The sequence below is a fragment of the Azolla caroliniana genome, unplaced genomic scaffold (genome assembly GCF_043228905.1).
Source record: "Azolla caroliniana isolate FFs.n. ecotype wild unplaced genomic scaffold, voAzoCaro1.0.p SCAF_31, whole genome shotgun sequence".
Lineage (NCBI taxonomy): Eukaryota > Viridiplantae > Streptophyta > Polypodiopsida > Salviniales > Salviniaceae > Azolla > Azolla caroliniana.
Window position 1 is genome coordinate 42423 of NW_028230466.1, and position 20324 is coordinate 62746.

Genomic DNA, 20324 nt, shown 5'->3' on the forward strand with positions numbered 1-20324 from the left:
GCCTGCTACCGTGTCGAGGACGCTATCCGTGAATGGGAGAGGGAAACCGTCGGTGACTGTTGCCGCGTTAAGCTTCCGATAGTCGACACAGACGCGGATTTTTCTGTTCTTCTTTGGGACCACTACGATCGGGCTCAACCATGTAGCCCGTTTAACAGGGCGAATGAAGCCCACTCGGAGTAACTTGTCAATTTCCTCTTTGACTTTAGCGGGGTAGTTGGGGTTCATCCTGTAGCGCCTCTGTTGAACCGGCCGAGTGTCGGGTAAGATGTGAATTTGATGTTGGTAGTACTGAGGATCCAACCCCTTCATATCGGTGTAAGACCAAGCGAAAACATCTTGGTAGTCGGTGAGTAATTTTACAAGGCATGCCCGTTCGCCGGTTGGTAGATTATTGGCAATTTGTACCGTACGGGGATTCTCGTCCGAACCGAGGTTTATTGTTTCTAGGGTTGATGCTTTCACTCGTGAAACGGCGAGTTCGCGTTCGAAAGCCTCCCGAGCATGACGTAGCTCGGCCACTGTGGTTGCATTGGGTTCATCCTGGGTTGGTGACTCTTCCATGACTTCCTCGTCTTTAGATGGCTCGATGGTTGGTAAGGCATTGATTTCGAAGAGAGGAATGATCGTGGGATGATCATCTACGAAGTCATCGACCTCCGCATCGGCCAATCCGTCGAGCATATGGACTCCTTCCGCGTATAACGGCGAAGTATTGAGGGCGACGGGGACTCGTTCTTCAGTGATGATCCGGACTTTTGTCTTCCCTTTTCGGAATGAGATCATGTTGCACTGCCAATGATGCTTGATATTCGTTGTACGCAACCACGGTCGACCTAGTAACATTGGGTAGGCACCTTGTGTCTCCAGTCGTAGCACGACGGCCGAGATCGTGAACATGTGTCCTCTGAGTGTGAAGTCGAGATGCGGATTAAACCAATGGGGCGAACGGAGCAAGTGTCGGCCATCCGAAGCCAAAAGGGGCATGGTTCCCATTGATTCAGGCCGAGTTTGAGACACGTTGATTCGCTAATCACGTTTACACCGGACCCGCCGTCGATGATGCATCCTTGCAGGTCTTGTCCCTTAATGATGATTCGTACGACTGGGTTCTGAGAATCCATGAGTGGTGGACCAGTACCTGCGTCGGTGAGGTGTACCGGTGGTGTCTCGGTCTTAGTATTGGCTTGTAGTGCCGCCAGGGTGTCCCGAAATCTCGGCATGAGTGGTAGCAGTTTATGTAAGGGCAGCGAGATGCGGGAATTGGTAAGCGCATCACATAGTTGGTCATCCTCCGACGACGTGGGTGGGGCCGAGGTGTGTGGTACTTTACTGGGCCCGTCCCTCATGTCAGTTTGCATGCGTGCGGCATTATTTTTATTGGCCGTGTCGACCCATTCTTTTGCTACCTGTCGTACTTCATCTTGGATTTGCCACTGAGTAGGCTGTGCTTTACTCCGGGTAGTGACCGTTTGCACATCGGCCATGATATTGTTTACCGCGGGTGCCTTGCCACGGTTGGTTGCCGGACATTGCGTGGCGTAGTGGCCTGGTTGGTTACATTCAAAACATGTCACGTTGGCCGAGTTGCTGGTGTCTACTCGGTCTGTGTGTGGGAGCTGTTGTTGTGGATCCTCGGTCTCGTTTAGTGAAGGGTTGTTCCGAGGTGTGTTGGAGTTGCGTTGGTCCTATTGAGGAGCGTCCCGTCGGCGGTTGTGATTAGGTCTTCTGTTGTTGCATGTGTTACGATTGCCGTTTCGCCGATCCATGCGTGAGTTCCTTCGGTCATACCGATCATCGCGATCGTCATCGTACCGAGCATAATCGTCGTGCCGATCATCGCGATAATAATCACGGCGATTATCACGTTGGTAGTCGTCGTTTCGGTGCCATCGATCCGGGGATCGCGATTGGTCCTTATCCTGGTCGCGGTAGATGTATCGCTCGTCGTGCCGAGAGTATGTATTGTGTGGCTCGATCTGGCGGACCGGTGCTGTAGTTGTGCGGTTCAGCATATTATATTCGCATTGCTCGACCGTGTGAGATCGAGACTGACAGATCGGACACTGTGGTCGGTGGGGACATTCGAGGGCCAGGTGCCCTGATCCTGAACACGCAGTGCATTGGAGGGCTTGGTGAAAGCGATTGTCCTCTTGGGGAAGAGTGGTTTGCAAGGATGTCATCGAGAAGGTCGTACCGTGCTGATTCCGATCGAGGGCGAGAACGCGCGCTATGACTTGTTCGATAGTATGGTTGGCGAAATTTGTAAGTGCGAGAGTCGTTCGTAGAGGCTCTCGTAAATTGGATTGAAAAGTGTCCGGTATATGTTGTGCCGAGACATCATCGGCCACTTGTCTGTAGAGGTCCTGGAACCGGATCGTGAACTGGGCGACCGTTTCGTGCGGTTCCTGGCATATAGAGAAGAATTGTTGTAGCAATTCCCGTTTAGGCACCTCGCGATGAAAAAGTTCAAGGAACTTTGTGCGCACAATTTGGAAAGTGGTGGCCTCTCCTATTTCGAGACGAGAGTACCATCGTGCGGCCGGTCCCTCGAGGGAGAGTGTGAACTCAGCAATCTTCGATGCATCGATTTCGGCCGGTGTGAGGCGGTGCGTGGAGTGGTTAGCCTGCCACGTGGATATGAAGGCACGGACGTGTGATTCCGCGTCAGGCCTGTCGGCATATCATGGGTATGGGTACGGCATGATGTCGTATTGTGGTTCTTCTGGTAGCACCAGAAAAGGGTGTGGTTCCAGTTGATTGACCTCAGGAGGGCTCGACGGGGGCTTTGGTCGTGAATCCACTCGCGATCGAGTGTCCGGTGGCGAGGATTGCACTGGACAAGCCCCCGATTGATCGGGAAACGATTGGTCAGTGACCGCCGAGTCGGAAGTTCCTTCGACTGGCTCAGGGCATCGGGCAGGTGGCCGACACCTCGTGGTGCGAGAGGGCGCCGTAACGGCGGCTGGTAGTTACCTTCAACGAAGTTCGCTGTGCACTCACAGCTGTAACCGGGCGTGCCAAATTGTGTTACCCGTTCCTTTGGGCGAACACCTTCGATAGATCTGCGACTATCAGTCTTCAAGGGCGTGGTACGTGAAGGCTCGTACAGAGGCGTTGAGAGAGATACAGGGTTCAGAGAGAAAACACTAGCGAGGTTTTGATAGACGTGGCGGCGTGAAACTCATAGGTATAGATCGAAACACAGAATCATGCAACCAAAATAGGCACAAATAATATGTATTACTATGGCAGAAAGGATTACAGAACACGGCCTATGGCCGGTGACCTTACAAGTTTATCTAATTCGAATGACTAAGCTAGTGCTTCCGCCTATAATTTTCTTCTCTCCCTTTCTGAGGTATTGTTCCTCATTTAAATAACTTTTCCCCTTACACACAGCCGAGCCCTTGGTGGCCCGTGACACTCGGACTCGGCGTCTGCTAATTTCCTAATTTTACATTTCTGTCCTCCGGACAACAACCGGTAACCGACGGCATCCGGCGACGGCATCTGGCGAGGCACCGGTAACCGACGGCATCCGGTGACGGCATCCGGCGACTATATAAATAAATATATAAATATATATACAAATATACATATACAAGGAGGGGAAGTAAGGATTCGAACCTTGCACCTCCGAGTTATGAGTCAATTGGCTTACCATTAAGCCATGCTATTTAGTTGAAATTATATTTCTATCATTGTACTTTTACATGTAAATTCTCATACATGAGAGCTAAAATGAGTGACATGGTTATCATGCACCACATGTAATACATAAGCGCCAAATGGCAAACATGCAATTTATGCATGTCTTGTACCCTCACATGCATCATATGCATGAGAGCATCTATAAAAGAAGGAAGGGGGAGGAGAAAAAACACGGTTTTTTTTTATGAAAATTAAGAGGAAGAAATTCGTTATCAAATTGATCGTGTAACTTGTTTCTTAAACCTAAAGTTAAAAGTTCAATCAATCTCTCTCAATCGTGTGATCTCAACTTCTCTCTTTCCCAATCTATCTTAAGTACTTTCTCGCTAAAGCTTGCGCCAAAGCTTGTACCGACTTTGAATCCTTCCAGTCCAGAACCCCGGCGGTTCCGCCTCACGATCCGCGCGTAGTGACGGATCTTCACGACAGCGCGCGAGGAAATTCATTAACTCGTAAGTTGTGCCCAGTCAAAGTAGTGTACTGAACTCGTATGCCTCCGCGGGGAGATCTTTGTAACCAAGGACTTCTTCCTCTGATATCTGCGTGGTTTGTCCATGCTTGACCGTACTGACTTGGAGCCATGACTCCGCTGGTACTATGTCCGTGGAGGTGGGGCTGGCCTCTTTTGATTTCTGACGTTGGTCGCCTTCGGTTTATGTGGTTGCCTCTCGAATGATGCAGCGTCTTTTTGACGGCTGATCCTGTGCGTCCGGGGCCGGTGGTGTTGGCTCCTCGACCTATTTCCTCTTTTGTTGTCGGATGGTCGAGGGTTGCTGGCTTGTGGGCCGTGGGCTCGGTTGTGGAGAGGTCATTGATGTCCTTGGTGGCCATTGGCGTATGGTGACATCCTCGGCGATTGCCTCCTCGGCCTCATCCCATTCGACACGGGTTGTTACCGCCCGTTGTTTTTGTGTTTTTGGTGGGGGTGGGGCCGAGGCAGAAGTGGGGTTCCGAGTGCCTGAGGGAGGTGGAGAAGATGAGGGGTCTTCCCATTCTTCCTAGGTTATCTCCAACATCTTCTCTCGTTGTTTCCTTGGTGGTGGTGGAGAGGTCAGGATGCGACAAGGGGAAACCAAGGGAGGTGGGTAGAGAACTGTAAGGAAGTGATTGATCACACGGAACAAACGCTTACTAGTTTGGAAGGATTCGAGCACCGCACGAATTCCTTCGCCTGTGATGATTCCCCAGTCGATTTTGTTTCCCTCGTAGGCATTGATAATGATCACCACTTTGCTCTGTGGCATACTTGTAGGGTTGGTATGCACGAACGCGTACTCCATCAGGATGCGAGCGAGTTCTCTGAATGCCTTGTTGGATCCACCGTAGGTGCGATAGGCTTTACCAGATATGGAATACGCACCAAAGTATTCCTTCAGGGTCGTGGAAGGGGGAATCTCGACTTCATGATCACCTCCTCGCTTCAAGTCCAAGGCAGCACGAATCATATTGTTGGTGACTGTGTCCTGGTGAATTCGGCGTACGATCGCTTGGGCATCAGGGTGTGCAGGGGCATCGATCACCTTTAAATAACCACCCAATTCTCGTTCCTGAAGCCAGGAGTAGGTTTCCTGTGAAGCTGCAAGAGGCATAATGGACGGGGGGTTCTGTTGTGTGGAATATTGGGGAAGGAGGATTCGACCAGGCCGAGACAGAGTCAGGGAAAGGGGCTACGAGGACAAGAGAGGGCTTGTGAGCAAGAGCGGTGGGAGCGATGAAAGTTGGGTGTGCAAGAAAACTTCTGTGTGTGGGGTGGGCTTGGAGTAACTGTTTTTTAGCAAACGCCTAGGGTTTTGTGCATGAAGAGGAGCCTGGAGATTCTTGGGCATGGATGCCATAATAGGATATTATGGCCACGTGTCCTAGGGAGTTAGTGCTTTGCCTTGGGTGTTGTGCATGTGCCTTTAAATACTAAAGTGAACGTGAAAGTGACTAATGTGTGCCTCTAAACATGACGTGATTTGGGTGATGCGGTAGGTGGAACTAACTAATTGCTAAAACTATGCCTAATCCTACCTAATGTCTACTTTGGAATGTTGGCCTCCTTCGTGGCATTGTCCCTGTCGTGAGACTCGGCAAAAGGGTTGGCTGGGGTATTTCCTTGGTACAGTCACAGTCAGAATCCATTCACCCAACTTTTGACAATTTCCCCAACGAGGGTGCCGAGCTGGAACGTGCCATTAAACTCGTCAATAATCCAAAAGGGGCCGGTCCATCGAAATCGTAACTTTACTGGCATAGCACCGAGTCGCGTTTGGAAAACGAGGACCGGTTTGCCTATGATCAATTCTTGTTCCAATCCTTTCCGATGTCGGTCCACAAAGGCTTTCTGTTGTCGTTGGCGTTGTTCAAGTTGGGCCATGCTCGCTAATCGGTCCTCGCCAAGTTCAAGGAGTTGTTCCAACCTCAATTGTTCGGATTGGGCCTCGGGGAGCCGTGCTTTAACTTGAACTCGAAGACTCGGAACTTGGAACTCGATGGGCATAACGGTGTCGAGACCAAAAGCCATCCAAAAGGGGGTGGATTGAATGCTCGTTTTGAATGTAGTGCGATAAGCCCATAGTGAACTCTTGAGCTTGTCATCCCAATCGGTGCGGTTCTCGTTGACGATCTTCTTCAGGATTGTTTGGAGAATTTTGTTAGTCGATTCAGCCAATCCATTTGCCTGCGGGTAGTATGGTGTACTTTTCTTATGTACCATCGCGTAGTGTGTCGTCAGCTCACGTATTATATGGTTTATAAAGTGCCCACCTTGGTCACTAACGAGCTCAATTGGGCATCCATAACGGCACCAGAGATGTTCGTACACGAATTTGGTCGTGGATGCTGTCGTGTTGTATCGTAAAGCCTTTGCCTCGACCCATTTTGTGCAGTAGTCCGTGGCCATGATGATATACTTATACCGATTCGGGCCGTGGCTAGTTTGAAGGGTCCCACAAAATCTAATCCCCATTTTTGAAATGGTTCCAATGGAAGAATGGGTTGGTGCGGCATTCGAGCTTGTTCCATCAGTTGGCCCAACCGTTGGCACAAGTCGCACTGTCGGCAAAACTCGTGGGCATCCTTTTTTGTTGTAGGCCACCATAACCCACTCTGCCATACTTTCCTTGTCGTGGACTCTCCGGCATAGTGTCTGCCGGCGATTCCTAGGTGGGCTTCTTGGAGGATGGCCTTCTTCTCGAATTGTCGAATGGCCCGACGCCATATTCCATCCGAGCCTTTGTGGTAGAGGATGTCGGAAACGAGACAAAAGTTGCGGTTACGTACTGCGAGTCGTTTCCGTACATCGAGGGCCATGTGGTCGGGAGGCAAGCCAATACTAAGGAAATGGGTCATCTCCGTGATCCATTCATCTTCTTTGTCGTCTGGCAGCATTGTGAGATGAAATAAGCCTGCATCGGGTAAATCGTCATACGTGGGCTCGACAGGGTCTCCTGACTCGAGGCGGCTTAGGTAGTCAACAACGGCATGTTGGACTCCGGGTCAATGTTGTATATGAAAATCAAACTCTTGCAATAGGAGCATCCATCGAGCTAGTCGACCTGTCAGGGCTTGTTTATTAACCAGGTAAAGGAGGGCCGAGTGATCGACGTGAAATGTGAATTTTCGGCCTAAGAGGTAATGCCGGAATTTACTGATGTTGTAGATCATCCCGAGGGCCTCTCGTTCTGTGGTTGAATAGTTCTTTTCCGCGGCTGAGAGACATCGGCTAGCATAATACACCGGCCGATACCAATTTGGGGGCGTACATTGCATAAGTGCGCTCCCGATGGCGATATCTGATGCGTCCACGAAGACGTGAAAAGGTTCCGACCATATCGGGGGTTGTACAACTAGGGCATGCGAGAGCATTAATTTCAATCCTTGGTAAGCCTTGTCTTCGATTGAAGTCCATTGAAAGGGGAGTCGATGCACTGTCGTGTGTAGTGTTGTCGCGAAATCGGCCAGGTGGCGTATCATCCGGCTGTGCCATCGGATTTGTCCCAGAAATTGGTTGAGGCCTTTTGCATTCAAGGGTGCGGGGGCATTTAGGATGGCTTGTACTTTATCCAGGTCCATGGTGATACCTTCTTGACTGACGATATGCCCGAGTAGGTTGCCGCTTTGTGACCAAGAACGCGCATTTTGCCGGGTTTAAACTTAACTGAGCCTGGCGACATCGATCAAGACAGAGACGTAACTGGGTCATGTGTTCCAGTCGCTGACCATATACGGCGAAGTCATCGAGAAAGACTTGCATGAACGCCAGGATATACTCGTTAAAAATTTCGGTGATGATGCGTTGGAACGTCGCCAGCGCCATTTTTAAACCGAACATCATTACTTCTGCCACGAAAACACCCCATTCCATGACAAATGTTGTAACCATTGAACCCGTCTAGAAAGGTGTAGCATTCGTGACCTGCCACCGTGTCGAGAACACTATCCGTGAACGGAAGAGGGAATCCATCTGTGACCGTTGTAGTATCAAGCTTGCGGTAGTCGACACAGACTCTGATTTTCTTGTTTTTCTTGGGGACGACTACGATTGGGCTTAACCATGTGGCGCGTTTTACAGGTCGTATGAACCCTACTCAGAGGAGCTTGTCTATCTCTTCCTTGACCTTAGCCGCATAATTGGGGTTCATCTGGTATCGTCTTTTCGGAACCGGCCGAGTGTCTGGGAGAAGATGGATCTGGTGTTGGTAGTATTGTGGGTCCAAACCCTTCATATCCGTGTAAGACCATGCGAATACATCTTGGTAATCGGCGAGTAAATGTATCAGGGCTACTTGTTCGCCGGCTAGTAAGTTATTAGCAATTTGTAGTGTGCGAGGGTTCTCGTCCGAACCGAGGTTCAGTGTTTCGAGCGTTGATGCCTTCACTCATTGGGAGATGGCGAGTTCACGTTCAAAAGCATCCCGAGCGTGTCGTAATTATGTGATCCGCGTATAACGACGAGGTGTTGTGGGGCGTGGTTACGCGTTCTTCGGTTATGATCCGGACCTTGGTCTTTCCTCGGCGAAACGAGATCATGTTGCACTGCCAATGTTGTTTGATATTTGTTGTGCGCAACCATGGTTTGCCCAGTAACATTGGGTAAGCCCCCTGTGCTTCGAGTCGTAATACAATGGCCGAGATAGTGAACATGTGGCCTCCTAGAGTAAAGTTGAGGTGGCGGATTAATCCGATGGGGCAAACCGATCGTGTGTCGGCCATTCGAAGCCAAAAGGGGCAAGGTTCCCATTGATTCAGACCGAGTTTATGACAGGTAGCCTCGCTGATGACATTCATGCCAGAGCCATCGTCGATTATGCACTCGTGCAGGTCCCTTCCTTTAATCATAATTTTTATGGCTAGATTTTGCACATCCATGAGGGGTGGACCCATTCCTGGCGTGGTCAGGTGCACAAGTGGCGCGGTGGAATGGGTGTTGGTCGTGAGTGTAGCCAAGGTGTCCCGAAAACGCGGCATGAGTGGTAAGAGTTGATGTAGAGGCAAGGAGATCCTGGAACTGGTAAGGGCATCCCCCAACTGGTCATCTTTTGTCGATGTGGATGGTGCCGAGGACTGTGTTGCTCCGATGGTCGTGTCTCCCATTTCTGTTTGCATTCGCACCACATTGTTTTTGTTGGCCGTATCCGTCCATTCTTTGGCTGCTTACCAGAATTCATCCTGTACTTGCCATGGGGTGGCCTGGGCTTTGCTGCGTGTTGTGACGTTTTCTACGTCGGCCATAATACTATTCACGGCAAGAGCCTTTCCGCGGTTTGTTGTTGGGCATTGCGTAGCGTAGTGACCGGGTTGGTTGCACTTGAAGCAAGTAACGTTGGCCGAGTTGCTGGTGCCAACTCGATCTGTGTGTGGGGGGGGTGCGGTTGATTCCTGGCCTCGTTTGTTTGTGGGTTGGTCCAGGGTGCGTTCGAGCTGCGTAGTTCATTGTGCGGGGGGTCTCGACGACGATTGTCGTTATTCCTTCTGTTATTGTGCAATCCTCGGTGAGAGTTGCGCCGATCATTACGAAAATTTCTCTGATTGTATCGGTCATCCCGATCATCTTCATTCTGATCATAATCGTCGTTTGCCTGATACTGGTCATCGTGATAGCGATCACGACGGTCGTCCGATCTTCGTCAGTTGTCGTTTCGGTAACGGTCATCATCCGAACGGTAATCGTCGTTACGGCGCCGTCTATCCGGCGATCGGGGTCGTTGGTTATCCTAGTTTCGATAGGATTGTCACTCGTCCTGATGAGAGTATGTATCCTTGGGCTCGATCTGGCGACCCGGGGCCATCGTTGTGTGGTTGAGCATATTGTATTCACAATGCTCGACAGTGTGAGATCGGGATTGGCAGATCGGACACTGTGGCCGGTGAGGACATTCGAGGGCCAGATGGCCCGATCCTGAGCAAATTGTGCATTGGAGGGCTTGGCGAAAGCGATTGTCCTCCTAGGGAAGGGCACTTTGCAATGAACTCATAGCGAAAGTCGTGCTTTGCTGAGTCCGATCGACGGCAAGGATGCGCGCTATGACTTGCTCGATTGTTTGGTTGGCAAAATTAGTAAGTGCAAGAGTTGTCCGTAGAGGCTCCCGTAGGCTAGACAGGAATGCGTCTGGAATGTGTTGTGCAGAGACATCGTCGGCCACTTGTCTATAGAGATCCTGGAACCGGATCGTGAATTGTACGACCGTCTCGTGCGGTTCTTGTCGCATGGAAAAGAACTGTCGGAGCAATTCTCGTTTGGGCACCTTGCGATGGAACAGTTCTAGGAACTGTGTGCAAACGTCATGGAAGGTGGCAAACTCCCTTGTGTCGAGGCCAGAATACCATCGCGCAGCTGGTCCATCGAGGGATAGCGTAAACTCGGCAATTTTTTAGGCCTAGATTTCGGCAGGCGAGAGTCATTATGTTGAGTGGTTGGCCTGCCAGGTGGACATGAAGGCACGAATGTGCGACTCCGCGTCGGGGTTGTCGGTGTATCGTGGGTAAGGATATGGCATGGTATCGAATTTGGGGTCTTCCGGTAAAACTGGAAAAGGGTTAGGGTTAGGGTGGGTGACCTTTGGAGGGCTTGGTGGAGAGGTTGGTGTGGACTCAACTTGTGACCGAGTAGCAGGTGGCAAGGATTGCAACCGGTGAGCCTCCGATATTTGTTGGAAAAACTGGTCCGTGACCGTCGAGTCAGAAGAGCCTTCGACTGGCTCAAGGTGTCGACCAGATGGCTGAGACCGCTTGGTGCAATTGGGCGCTGTAATGGCGGCTGAAGGTTGTCTTCAACGTAGTTCGCTGTGATCTCACAACTGTAATCTAACGTGCCAAATTGTGTTAACCGTTTTGTTGGAAACAACTTGGATATGCCTACAAGCTATCGGTATCAAGGGAAGTGAACATGAAGACTTGTGCACGGAGGCGTCGTTAGGGGAAGAAAATGGAGAGCCTACCCGGAATAGAGCCCGGGTCATATACGTAATCGAGACCTTAGAAATGACGGCACATAGATGAAAACAACAAGAGCTAATAGATATGTATTACTGCAAACAGTTATCAATGATTACAAAAACACGGCTCCCAGCCGGTGACCTTACAAAGCTCTTATATCTATGAAACGACCTCGCCTAGGCTCTAGATATCTCTCCCCTGCCGAGGTACGCAGACCTCGGTTTATATATATTTTCTTCATACAGAGCCGAGCGGTCGGCTAATTGTGAGGCTCGAAACTCGGCGTTTACCTAACTCTACCTTACCTACTCGCCTTACCTACCAGCGTATTACATTTAACTAATTTATGTTTTTGGTCTATGGACAACAATAAGTTGTTGCAAAGATGACCTATTTGATGTTGGGTGTGCACGACATGTGGCACGAATGAGCATGCATAAGGAAGCATATCATAAGTCCAAGGCTAGTCCATTAGAGCTTGTTACCTATCGGTTCTTTATGATACCAAAGGAGGTCCCTAACATGGCAAATAGGTTAAAAATCGGGAGTGCCATGACTAAGGTTGATTGGCCTTTGATGATGCAAGATGCCTATGCACTCCGAGATCTTGGGAAAGTGGCTCATGTTCAACCCTACATGCCTAGTGAACCAAGATCTCCCGCCATACAACCATTTATCTTGATACTTCAAGATCAATGGATGCTGGAAATGTGTGAGGGGTTGACCCTAAACAACTCTTGGGCAATTGACTCGACATTTAGAACAAACCAATTCGGGCTACCATTATATGCAGCAGTTGCCCCCAACGCCATGGGAATTGGGATCCCATTATGGTACATGCTTTGTAGTTCTCATAAGGGGTCAAACCATGAGCAAGTGGCATTAGAAACTTGTTTGAGAGTCATATTCGCAATGATGCCCACGGTGAGGCCAAATGCGACAGTGATCGATAAATGTTGGACATCATATAATGCCATAACTAATGTGGTTGCAACAAACCGTCAATCTTGGATTGTTGTAAATGGGCAACGGTCCCAAACACATTGTCGACTTTTGTTGTGTCAATTTCACGCCAAAAAGTCATGGGTGGACAACTTGTTGCCAAAAGTAAGCGCAAATGAGAGAAGCCATCTTTATCAACGAATGTGCCAACTGATGCAATGCATTACTGAATCATCATTCAATGCAATGTGTGAGGAGTTAAAGGTAGAATATGCGGACAAGCCCGGTGTTTGGCAATATATAGAAGGAGGATGGTGTGGTTTGACATGTGTGTGGAGGAAACTATGGCCCAAGTTTGGTAGAATGTTCAACTATGGACAAGTTGACACTACCAATATTGTGGAAAGACATTGGCAGTTTATCAAGTATACTGCCTTGAGGGGAGGAATAAACCGATCAATTACCGACCTTCAAGCAACAACAAGAAATATGTGAGAGTGGTCGGTTTGCACCCCGTGCGAATTGTAGGGATCAAAGGTCCTGACTTAAAGAAGCGGAGAGAATATTGGAAAGGTATGTTGACAATACTTCCACAATTGAAATTGTTGATGAGGCCCAATATTGGTTTAGAATCTTGAGCATGACAACTCCCACTCTATGGTATAATGTCTCACTCCAATGCTCATATTGTGATTGCCAAGACTTTATGAGTAAATGTAAGCATTTACTCGGTATCCGAATTATTATTGAGAGGCATATGCCACATTTATGTGGCTCATTGCCTTTTATAGATCACGTGACCCAAATGCGAATGTACCATAATACAGAAATAGAAGTGGAGGCAGAGGTAGAGCAAGTAGAGGAGACAAACCCCACAACATCCGATATTGAATCATTCAAGTCCAAAATACAAACGGTCGTGAAAGCACTTCAATGTCTTGAGCAAGGGTTAGGAACCTTCGACCGTGCAACTATTGTCAAAGGTATACAAACATTGGAAAATGTGGCTAAGAAGGTGTATTGCATTGGTGCACCAAAATCAACCAATGAAGAAGATGGTAGATCAATAAGTCGCGACCAACAAATCAGTGCCAAAAGAAGTGCAACAATAGACATCTCACAAGAACTTATTGGCAGCTCCCCAAACACTTCTAAATCCCACTCCGGAAAACTACAAAGAGGTGCTAGTCGGGCTAGGAGGAGATTGCCATTGGTTGACCATGAGAAGGTTCGGTGTTTGCGTTGCGATGGCTTGACCTTGACTTCAAGGAACTCAAATGTTACATGTTGTAAAAATTGTGGTTGCATCTTGCAATCATCTCGACATGAGTCATAATCTTAATATGTAACGTGTATATTCATATTTCATTTTAGGGTTGTCAACATTTGACATTTTAATATTTTATGTAAGACTTGTTATTTGAATCTTTAGGTTTTTTTGAGAAATTTTATGATCAGTTTCATGGCAAATATTTGTTGTACACTTACAATTTTGTGGAGTTATTGATGTTTGTTGCTACAGAGTCGGGCTCCCTTTCGCAGAGTCGGGCTCCTTTTCACATAGTCGGGCTCCTTGTGACAGACGTTGTCAGCTTTTTATCCATCTTGGACGGTGGAGATCGAACGCGCCATCAGCGGTGCGACCTGCACCGTCCCTCTCCGCGATTCCCTCACTTGCCCTCTTTAATATTTGGTAGTAGTTAGTCACGAGCTATATGTATGTATGTATGTATGTATGTATGTATGTATGTATCAGTATGTATGTATGTAGATCCGTCCGATTTTAATTTGCAGACTACGTTTTTGGCGCCAATACCTGTGCCGTCGAAACAGACAGACGGGCGTTTTCCTCTCCCTTCATCACACGCCAAACACAGACTCAGACACAGACACACACAGAGAGAGAGAGAGAGAGAGATGATCGAGATCGGCGATGGAGGCATGTCGGGAGATGCAGAAGCCGAGCTTCTGCGCCCGTTCCTGGATCACCTACATCGCCATGAGCACAGCTGCTTTCCCCCGTCGCTCATCCAACCCCTTCTCTCTCAGCTCAATTCTCCTGACGAAGAAACGTAAGTCAATTCTCTTCATCAATTCGCTTGCGTAACAAAAGATTATCTGTTTAACTTATCGTGTAGAACTATTTAATTCGTGCTTCTTGTATTGGAGAAACGTTGATCTTGCTAGCCTACAGAGTTAATAGAAATTAGATTTCCCAAAACTTGTTTCTTTTTGTTAGCGTGCCTTTCGTTACAGATTTTTTTTGTCTCTCCTTTTTTTTCCTTTCAAAAGTTGTTGTTAATTCTTCTTTCCAGCGTGGCAATGGCTATAAAATCTCTTGGCTATATCATACACAAAGAGAACATTGTGACGATGTTTTCAGGTAACTTTTAATCCAATTTATTATTATAAAAACACCATGCTATTCTTTGCAACTTTGGACTTCTAAGTTTATAAATATCATCTGCAGTTGAAAGCTCTTCAATGGTATTGCTTTCTTTAGTGAAACTCATCACTTCAACTGATCGGAAAGTATGCTTTTTTTTCTTTATATTTCTTTGGCATGCTTTCTATTCATGTAAATTTTATTCATTCAGTTGACATGATTTTATAATTCTACGCATGTTATCCAGGTACTCTGTAACTTGGCCGTTTGGTGTCTTGGAATTCAAGAATTTGGGATGTCACAACTTGAAAGCAATATGGATGCTATAATACAAGCTATCGTATATGCTATTGATAACCCCATGGGCTCAAAAGCGATAACATATGAAGCTCTTCAGGCATATCAAACTTCGACCTTTGTCACACAATATTTACAATGCACTTGTTTTGGTAGCTTATGCTCAGTAGTTTAGATATAAGATAAGCTAAATTTATGATACTGTTTTTGATAATATAGGCTATTGTAAAAATGATGAACAAGGTTCCAAAAATGAAGATGACTGCTTCTGTTTGGGCACCTCTCATATATAAAAGGCTGCTAGCTGCTGATAAAAGGGATAGAGATATAGCAGAAAGATGTTTGAAGGATCTCGAGCCAATGCTACTGCCAACACATTCTTCCCTTGCAAAGGTGCTATATGAAACTCATGCATTAATTTTGTTTCATAATGTGTTTGCAATACAGATTCCTCATAGAAGAGGACCTCAACCCTCTTTATTCAACGAGAACAATATATTGTGTCCTTTTGAATAATTCACAAGGAATTGCAAATGGGATAAAGCCAATGCATTTCCACTATCTATTGGGCGAAAGATCCCAGCACATCGGTGTAAACAAGGCTACAACAATAAAACATACATGACACCATGGTGCAACACACAGACACTGATATTTGCATCATTAGGGTTGTTGTATGTGTGATGTATTCATGCTCGTGATTACATTCAAATTGCATTCTTAATCATCCACATATTGGTAGTGGTAAATTTTGCTGTGACGAGGAAAATTATAAAGTTGAAGTACAGCACAAAAATTTGATCTTGATGCTGAATACCAAGTAGGCTCTTGAAACACTGCAAAGCTGTTTGTAGTGAGGCCAGCATTATTGATACTGTAGTTATGTTTATCATGCATAAGCATTGCACCACAAATCTGTCTCAAATGTTTGGCCATGGTTGACATTGTACAGGTTGTGGCTATAGATATATCTCAAAGTCTTTTGCCAAATATGGAAAAGATGGTAGCATCAAGGGGCTTAATGATACCTACAATTCGTGCTTGGAGTTGGCTTGTTCGACTCCTTGGAGTTCAAGCTGGGGAGAAAAGACATCTTCTGAACCGCATGCTCAAAGTAGTAGAGACCACATTTACCAGTCAAGATTCTCAAGTTCAAATTGCTTCACTGGTTTGTATTACCATTTAATTTTAATTTAACCAGTTTGATTCTAGTACATCACCGATAGTTGAAATTGGTTTTGCCACAGGTTGCATGGGAAGCTTTGATTGGTGCATTTCTCCGGTGTTCAGCAATAGAAGACAGTATTCAATCAGAAATAGAGGGCGTATCCCCTCCATCTGCAGACGCTCACAAACCACATACAAGTTGTTCTATAAAACGTTTAAAACTTTTAATGACACCTTTGATAACCATCATGAACAGTAAAAGTCACGAGTCCGTGAAGCTTGCATGTTGGCGCACATGGATTCACCTTGCTCACCAGTTGGACTGTCAGATCAATGATATGCTTGTTCAAGATGTTGTTGTATCTCCTATGTTTGAGGTGATATTTAGGTCTGGTCCTGATGCTTGTACTCCTTGGGTGTGGGAACTCTGCTTGAATGCATTGTTTGAATTAATAGCTTGCAAGGTTCCAAACAGAGTTCCAATGAACTCACCTCAGCATATTTCTATTACTTCAGAGGGACAGCTTGCTTCTCCTAAGAGTTCCCCCATATCTACATATGCGAGAGAAGTTGAAAGTTCTCGAACGATAAAATGGACCACATGGCATTTGGATGCACTTGAGTCCATACTGAAATATGTAATGATCCTCTGGAAATGCGGATTAGAGAACTACAAACACAAATGCGATAACCTCAGTCTAAATGGAAGCTTGAAAATTCTGTCATTAGTGATCAAATGTGTAGAAGATGATGAGAAGGGGGTTCTTAGACCCTCAGAGCAACATGTGAGATCTGTACATTCTCTACTTATGCTATTTAGCAAACTCTCTAGGGAGGCCAAGTTACTTCTAAGCACTGAGCATTTGGTTTCTGTTGTATGGCCAGTTGTTGAGGTCTTAATGAATCTTGGCTCTCTTGTATTATCATCGTCCTTTTATAAACTGCTCTTTGAACACCCATGTAAATTATCTACCATACTTGACAACCCATTGCATTCAGCTCGGAATCAGATCAACTCAGATGAGCTGATAACTCCTATTGTGTACATTATTGGAGTGTGGATTCAACTTGGATGTAACATATTTTCTATAGATGGAGAAGAGGTTAAGGTCTTACAAAAACTTGAAAAGATTGCCATTGCTACCAAGACAGACCTCGGTATAATGGATAATCTAAGAGGAATGGGCAATATCTTGGTTCAGTTCCTCTCCATGGTGAGGGAACACACGCAGCGACCATGGACTGCTGAGGGAGATACCACAACCAAAATGTTTCTGCCATTGCAGAAGTATTTTTTCTTACTTAGAGTCTGGAAAATTTTTGCTGGCCATTTGGAAAATTATCTGGACAGTGTAAATGATATACCAACTACTCATGATGGTATTGATGACTCAGGATTTCAAGTTATAAACACATTTCTGCTATTTCCTGTGCAGTTCTCAATGTATGTCTATAATTTGCCTTATTATGATGGTTCGAAATGTTACGGAAGTTCCAAAGGAACCCAGGATATGACATCTTCTCAAGCTGTTAATGAGGTAGAACATGCTGTTTTGACATGGTCTACACTCTTTAATTGTGGTTCACGAATCTCATCATTGAAATCATCAAAATCAAATCTATTCGCCAGTGGTCATTGCAGAAGTATTTTGAAGCTGCTAGAAACTCATTGGCCTAATGGAGCACACACTAGAAATGATGATTTTACAAGATTTATCTTCCCTGACATAATTGGTGCGATCATTGTCCACATTCTGAAACACTTAGACATATCAAACTTTGCATCGTTTGCTCTAAATAGAAAGAGGAGGTTTGGAAGTTTCCGAAGTGGAGTTTATTTGACTAATGGCTTGCTGGCAAATGAGGTGGAGGATACAAGTAATATTCGTGATGCTCTATGTATCATATCTAGGTTTGGCCTCTGTTCACTTTGTGTATATGCATTTTTGTATTATTAAAGCTGAACCAACTTTTTAATCCTATGAAGCTTGTCAGATTTTTAGATTTGGCATGGAATGAACTCCCTACCCAAGAAAATCATTGGTTTGATTCCACGTCAAGGTACGATTTATCTTTTAACGCTAGTCTACTTTTCCTCTACTTTGGATAACTTTCATATGCTTTTTCTTTAACCTTGATTTTCTCTTCATATCAGGATTTTAGAAGCATTAGCAAGTTTTTCAGCTCAGCTCAATACACAGCAGGATGTGCTCATGTATTTGCAGGTATTCTTAGAATATTGCTTGTAAGTAACAAGTCATGCAAGGATGCAACGAATGAGATTCTAATAATGTCTTTACCACATCCAGGAACTATCCAAGATTTTAGCAAAATGGCTTAGTTCACCTGAGAGAATTTGCATTAGGCAAAATACATTATCTTCTGATATCCTCATGCGTGCACTGGCGAATGTGTGGGAGAAGCTCCTAAGCTGCATAGAGAAGTGTCGGCCTCCTCTAAATTTCGATTCAAATCTTCTGGCCATTCAAGCCTCCCTTCTGATACCAGCATTTCAACATGAAGAAACTTTGATAGCCAACATAACTATTTCATTTTGGGAAGCAACATATGGCACTAAAGCATCTTTTCTGAAATATCCACCATGCTTGATTCCTGTACTTAATCAACTCAAAGATAAGGTGAATATTTCCTTGCCAGGTTGGGACATGCAATCTAATAAGGTGAAGGGAAAACCTCATGTAGATATGTCCTCTAGATGTGACATGTCCTCTGGACGAAAACAGCTACGAGCGTACAAGGAACAAATGTGCATGGAAGGCTCGATACTCTCACCTTCCACTCTTGAAGCCGAAGGTAAGGCAACAAAGAGGCTACAGACATCAAGCTTCATCGGGAGCATTAAAAGAGTGCATGCTGACCAGCCAGTAGATGGATTGCTGGAAAGGATCAAAAGACCCCTCTCTAATGCCTCTCATATTCATGGATCTAAAGACAAAGGTCTTAAAATAACAGACTCATTTTCAGAGCTAGCAAAACGCCAACATGTTTCTGAGCTCCCCCCTTATGAGAAAGTGCAAGATGCCAGAACAGAATATGATTCAGGAACTGCAGTAAACAGAAAAAAAGTTAGGTTTACTGGAGACGAATGTGTGGAGTATGTCGCCATTCCTCTTACTCCAAAGTTGCCATGTCCATTGACAGATCACCAGAAAGAAGTGAGACGCACACAACAGAGTGGTGGAATAGGCATGAAAACATACACAAATATGGATTTCAGCCAGAGTCAAGTGGTGCTTGACTCTGAAGATCCTGAAGAGATAACCTTGGATGTGTATATGAAGGTGGATCAGAAAATTGAAGGCCCATTGACTCACAATGGTTTAGGATCATCTAAACCCGAGAATGCTTATGATGAGGCACCTGAAGAAGCCAAGGACCTAAAAGTTGAGAGGGAGAAGAGTCAAAATGTCACAGATGCAAGCATGCCCAAACTGCATTCTGCGAAGTTGACGAGCTCGGATGAAGATAATGAAGTTCAGACAAGGATGGGTACTGAAAATAACGTGCAAAAACAGCTGGTTTCATGCAGACATATTTCTGAAACGAAGGATGTTGAAACTGTTGTATCATCTGCTACTTTGTCATATGATGTAGAATTGCAAAATCCTCTCGATGAATGGAACAACGGAGACAGCCCAGAAACTTCTGGAGACACGCAACTACTCAGTGTGGATGAGCAAACAGTATCAACAAATCATGCTTATGACCTGACAATATGTACAACAAACATTGGTTATACTCAGCCATGCGATATGATTGCTGCCATAGAGTCTAATCAGCAAACAAATAGGAGAATTAATGCTCTGACTGAGCAGTTGAAGGACATAAAGGCGAGTGTTAAATGGGAATGTTTGGACATTAAAACACTGGATTCTCTGCAAATAGTCCTCTCAGAATTTCAAGATAAAGTTATCTCAAGCATCGGAATGAGGCAGATAGAGAGCTCAAAGTAACAAAGAACTCGTTTGATTTGATCAGTCTTGAACATAATGTTAAATGGATTGTGAACATGTGTGCAAGCTAAATTACAAGCAGTCTCGTTTGCATTTTTACGTGAAGTTCATTTTGGTATCATTTCATATTCTTATCACAATTTTCATCAACAGTAGCATACTGTGGCAAATTGAGTTGTAGCTGAAAAAAAAAGAGCTTTCGTCAAACCCTTTTAGCTTTCCATTTACTCGTCTAGATGCCTCATTATTTCTCTATTTAAAAGGTTCCGTTTTTGTGACCATGGTGAATGACTGTGCTTGTGATCATTAGGATTTCCCCACTGGTATTGTTTCAATAGTTTGGATGATCTTAAACTAAGGTAATAAAGAGTTTCTAATTAGGAACAGAATATCAAGCTCATTGCTTTCGCTGCTGAAGACTTGAA

The 20324-nt window shown here is 45.7% G+C and overlaps 1 protein-coding gene across 1 annotated transcript; it reads left to right on the forward strand.

Annotated features, from left to right (window-relative positions):
* Positions 1 to 13953: 13953 nt before the first annotated feature.
* Positions 13954 to 19998, forward strand: LOC147849568 (uncharacterized). The gene is made up of 10 exons (XM_087337357.1): positions 13954 to 14147; positions 14391 to 14458; positions 14546 to 14607; positions 14709 to 14858; positions 14978 to 15151; positions 15711 to 15926; positions 16006 to 17837; positions 17921 to 17986; positions 18081 to 18150; positions 18235 to 19998. The coding sequence occupies exons 1-10, from the start codon at positions 13993 to 13995 to the stop codon at positions 19897 to 19899; spliced, it is 4458 nt and encodes a 1485-aa protein (XP_087193483.1). The 5' UTR covers positions 13954 to 13992; the 3' UTR covers positions 19900 to 19998.
* The last annotated feature ends 326 nt before the right edge of the window (positions 19999 to 20324 follow it).

What these genes read in the sequence shown, in the direction of transcription:
- LOC147849568 (XM_087337357.1), top strand. Translation starts at nt 13,993, where the DNA reads ATGATCGAGATCGGCGATGGAGGCATGTCGGGAGATGCAGAAGCCGAG. An exon ending in AATTCTCCTGACGAAGAAAC is followed by an intron (nt 14,148 to 14,390) that starts GTAAGTCAATTC and finishes TCTTCTTTCCAG; the next exon opens with CGTGGCAATGGCTATAAAAT. An exon ending in TGGTTTGATTCCACGTCAAG is followed by an intron (nt 17,987 to 18,080) that starts GTACGATTTATC and finishes TCTTCATATCAG; the next exon opens with GATTTTAGAAGCATTAGCAA.